Source organism: Euphorbia lathyris, chromosome 3 (genome assembly GCF_963576675.1).
Source record: "Euphorbia lathyris chromosome 3, ddEupLath1.1, whole genome shotgun sequence".
In the NCBI taxonomy this organism is placed as follows: Eukaryota; Viridiplantae; Streptophyta; class Magnoliopsida; order Malpighiales; family Euphorbiaceae; genus Euphorbia; species Euphorbia lathyris.
The window spans coordinates 75,087,018-75,092,008 of NC_088912.1; the positions used below are offsets into that span (position 1 = coordinate 75,087,018).

The 4,991-nt window shown below is 32.2% G+C and overlaps 1 protein-coding gene and 1 non-coding gene across 4 annotated transcripts; both read right to left on the bottom strand.

Annotated features, from left to right (window-relative positions):
- Positions 1-302: 302 nt before the first annotated feature.
- On the bottom strand, positions 303-3,187 carry LOC136224408 (uncharacterized). 3 transcript variants are annotated; one of them, XR_010686414.1, is made up of 4 exons: positions 2,628-3,187; positions 1,944-2,018; positions 1,747-1,869; positions 303-704 (listed from the first exon to the last, which is right to left on the bottom strand). XR_010686414.1 is itself a non-coding variant. In XM_066012735.1 (3 exons), the coding sequence occupies exons 1-3, from the start codon at positions 3,165-3,167 to the stop codon at positions 1,810-1,812; spliced, it is 675 nt and encodes a 224-aa protein (XP_065868807.1). In that variant the 5' UTR covers positions 3,168-3,187; the 3' UTR covers positions 1,585-1,809. The 3 variants fall into 3 exon arrangements, 1 of the variants encoding a protein (XP_065868807.1); XR_010686415.1 differs by having other exon boundaries at positions 303-1,037; XM_066012735.1 differs by lacking the exon at positions 303-704 and having other exon boundaries at positions 1,585-1,869.
- Positions 520-671, bottom strand: LOC136225326 (U4 spliceosomal RNA). Its single transcript, XR_010687046.1, has one exon. It is a non-coding gene; the product is annotated as a U4 spliceosomal RNA (small nuclear RNA).
- Positions 3,188-4,991: the final 1,804 nt, after the last annotated feature.

Here is a 4,991-nt window from a genome sequence, read left to right on the forward strand (position 1 = left end):
ATTTTTTTAATTTTTTTTTGGGAAAACAAGTTAACCAATTATACTAGTTTTGAATCTCAATTAGTTATGGTGCCACTTTCAAAATCTTAAACAATGATCAATAACGGATTTGCTATTTACGGTAACAAACCGAGTGAATGACACTGGAATAAAAAGTCTGAGTAAAAAATGATGAACTGAACCGAGAGCTTATTAGTCGGAGCAATTTTACCAGTTGCTTTTTCGTGCATATGCCCTAAAATGCATCTCCCTAACCGCAAGCAAACATCTATCTGCTATGCGCAAAGGAGTTTTATCAAGCAATATGACGTAGCGTATACCATATGAGATTCCCACTATGAAAATATAAAGGAACTCTCATTCCTCACTTCAACATAATATCCTGCTGATTATATAATTAATCACTAACAGCCTTTGTACACAAGTTTATTAGTACATCCACAAAAATTAGTATTTGCTGAGACATGCAATTAATCGCTGACAGCATTGAAACAAAACATATTTGTACTGAGATTGTAGGGCTTTACCTAAAACGGGAGCCCTTTCAGAAATTCTCCGAGGCGTAGGGTGAACCTAAGCCAAGGAGGGGGTTTGGAAATAGTTTTCAACCAACAATTGACACACCTCAGTTATTACCTCATTAGCTGCGTCATTGCCCCAAGCGCAAAGATACTTTCTACTTTCTTCTAATCTGCATTTATAAGCTGCCAGAATACCTCTATGTTAATCCCTTTCCAATGTGGGAATTGATAACATCTTATATGGTAGAGTAGAATGGGTTGAATCAACTCTGTGGAGTACAATGTGGCAATTTATTCATCAAGCAATAACAACAAACTGTTTGTCACTGTCTTCATATAAGAACTCATTACACAATGCATCTACCACATAAAGTTGTATGTATTTATGTATCAATGTATCATTCCAGAAGAAAGATCAAAGTTTGAACTCCATCATATACAGTTATATTTCACTTGTGGATTTGATTATTAAGCTCTTGTTCAGACTGCAACATTCATAAAATTCTGTCCTTGTATCTGCAAATGCAGCAGCTTCATTGAAATTGGATTATAGAAATTATCAAAATTAATGGACTTCTTAGCTAATGACCATATATATATATATTTTTATCAGAGATTGACATATCATTTTGTTTTAGATTCTGAAATTCCATTAACAATTGAACCCTTTTGTTTTCAGCAACAGTGCCAACCGCCCATTCTAAAGCTACCTAAATGTCTGTACTGTCATGAACCAATTAAATTAAAAACTCAGTCTCATAGTTAAGACCCATTCATAGATCTTATACTAATTTCTGACACACTCTTACATGCGAATGACTCTTGGACTCGCAGTATGTACAACGCAGACCCGGACTCGAGCCTTTTACTGTTATCATGTCATCAAACACAGACTTATCCCGCCATATGTTTTTTAATACCACAAATTAATGAAGCTGCCAGGACTCGAACCTTCTACCGTTTGATCCACGAGGCTCTGATACCATATCATGGAATCGCTTTAACTAAAAGATCAACCTTTTAATTAAGTCTCAATCATAGATCTTATATTAATATCTGACATTTAATACTCACATCAGATTAGTATTAGTCAGCAACATGTTATAAAAGAGAAAATGCTGGACATGAAACAAAGTTAAATTCAAAACATGTATATGAAACTTTTGAGGTTATTGTACATTTGGTTAGAGAAGTAGGTGAAGTATCATTTTCTGTACAATCTTACATGTATATGTGAAGACAACATATTTGTGGATGTTCCAAGCAACCTCTGCTACATATGTACATATCAAATAGCTTTTGCAGCACTTGTTTGTATCTCATCATCCTCCATCTTCATTCCTATATGCTATAAAAACAGTGTCAATTCATTAAACACATGTGGAATATTATATACAATGTTAGCAAAGAGCTATTTCACACCTGAGGAGGGTAACAATTTTGGCGAACAATTGTTTGATTGTTTGTATTCACTATAACTTCACATGCAATTTTGCCCTGTTAAGGAAGATAATGTGAAAACGAATATTAATACCCTAAATAAAGTACCAAAATAGTTTAACATCATATAAAAGCTAGGTTTATTAAAGTCTAACTAGATCACCCATCATGTCTTAAAAGCCAATTGAATCCCTAACTTTTTAAAATTATCAATTAGATCATCAACTTATATTCTGAAAGTCAATGAGGTCCATGACATTCTAAAATCACCAATTATATAGGTCCATGTTGAAATTCTGTCAATTGAATTCATCCCTCATTGAAATAAAATTTATTTCGATTTTATATATTTTCAGTTTGATTTTTATCATGATATTTTTAAATTTCGATTATATGTTTAGTTATTTTATATTTATAGTTCATTTTGATTAATATTTTATGATATTTTCAATTTTAATTATCAATTCATTAAAATAAAATCGGCTAAACTTAATAAAAACGGGTTATTTTATAATATTTTCAATTTTAGTTATCAATTCATTTCAGTAAAGAATCATCTTCAGGCATAGACTAATTAAAAAACTTAAATCATGTCAAGAAATAACACATTACCTATACAAATAAAATAAACAAATATAAAACAAATAAAATAAAAGTTAGTTATACCTTCAAAGGGAGTTCAAAGAACAAGACTCCAAATCTTCCAACAACTTCAGTAACAGTCTCCAAAGGCACTCTACCTCTAGCCAAATCCTCAAGCAAGTAAACCACATCAGAAAGAACTCCAACCCCACTCAACTCCAGCTCAGCATCCACGTAAGATGAAGACAAGGCTCTCACGTGACCTTCCCCGGACTTCACGTGCCCCAGCCTCTTCCCTCTATAGCTAATACTGACCATGAGAGACTCAAAATCCATGGAGTAAACATCAACATTACTTACTTGTAGAGTAAAATGCAAGGACATGTCAATATTGATTTTGGGAAAGGTGTGGATGTGTAGCTTGTCTAAGTGTAGCCGTACGATCTTCAAACTGGGATCGGACGGCCAGAAGAGGTAGATGAGGAGGAGGATAAGAGTGCCGGAGATGATGAAACGCCAAGGAAGGCGTCGGAGGTTGGGATTGTGGGACGGTAAAACGGCGTAGTTTTCTTCATGTTCGGATGGTATGGGAGGAAGAGGTTGTTGAAGCTTTGGGAGACTCATAAATATGGTCTGGGAATAAATTTGTTTGTTTTCGTTAGGGGAAATTATGAAGGGAACTTCCCACTGGTTATTGGTTTTTTTATTATTATTATTTATAGATTATTCAGTTCGTCACGTATTATATTTCAATTGAAAAAAAAAAAAACTACTTAATTGAAAATTTCCAATTTAAACGACTTAAAGTTGATATATGTAGTCTTTTATCTTAATAACTTCAAACAGTATAGCAAAACAAATATAAAAATAAAATAAAAGATCTAGAATAACCAAAAGGTAAAAGAAATTATATAAATGATTCAAAATTTCAAAATTATAGAATTTTAATTAATGCTAGTTAGTGAACAATAATGTAACACGCCCAACATATATATTTAAATTTAGTTCATAGATTTTTTTTTTGATAAATAAAAAAGAAAAAAAAAAGAAACTAAGGCGGAACCATCCTAAGAAAGCCAGTTCCCACGAGATCATCCAGCAGCAGCTTTCGAATATCAACCGGCCGTAGTAGAAGATGAGTAACACCTGGTTCAAGAGAGTTTATAGATTAATTAAATTATGTAATTAAATAGGAGTTATTTATAAAATTAAATTACCTTTAGAAAAAAATCAAAATGTGTTTTCATAAAGATGATGATATAAAACTTTTATCATTATATATAAAAACAAATGGTGTTGTTATACCCAGCCACAATTTTCCACCCCTAGCCATGTGAAAGGATGAAAATGCCCTTTCAGGTGTTGGGGTGAGAAATGCCTATTTTTTTTGCTAACCCGACACGCGGACGTGTGACTATCGGATGAGAAAAAAAGTTAGGCATCTATCGACGATTAAAACCCGTAAATACCTGTAAATACTATACAATTTTAATTAAAACCTGAAACAATAATATAAGTTCATGAATAAATATTATCAATTAAAACACATATATAAATTCATATACATCAATGTAATCTAGTCCAAACCGCTCTCTCCTGTCTGTAGGAAAATAGACAAGCCTAGGCATATCGCAGTAATAAAATTTTATCTATTTTATCTATTTCCCTTTTCCAAGATCTGTTAACCGTTATTTCATATAAGGAGGGATAGAAGGAAATACATTTTCTGAAGTTCTATCTACAGTTGCAAACGAAGTGCCCACAACTTCTTTTATCAAATCCGAGATCCACGAATGGTTTGTTCAACACAGAAGACAATAACCGATTAGTAATCAACCTTAATAATAAACAATCGCAATGATTGTCTCTAACGGAATCGATACAAGATCAAAGAGAGAGTTAGAAAGAATGTAAATTAGCCGAGACGGAGACGGAACGATTCCTCTTCCTCTTCTATTGTGTGTGTCGAAATTCTGGGTTAGGGAGTCTATTTATAGACTTCTCTAAACCCTAATCCTAGTTGTGTTAGATAATTAAATAATCAGAATCTCATTCGGAATAGGATTGCTAATTAGATAATTAAATAAACACTTCATTATTATCTAAATAATAACTAATTATATCTAGATAATATTATTAATCAAATTAATAATCTAATTATTGTTAGTGATAATTAATTAGAGTTTCATTCCCATTAAAATCTCTAATTAACATTATCACATAATCCATTAATTTAATTTATAACTATAATCCAATTATAACTATTAATCAAATTAATTTATCCCTAATTATTATATAAATTTCGGCCCATGTGTAGTGTTTGGCTAATTACATTTTCGTCCTCAGGTTCCAAATCCCATATGCGACCCATTAGGTCCTTTATTGCTACTAGCCGTATATATCATTTGAAATTAAATCATCACGATTATTTCAATACATATATAACGG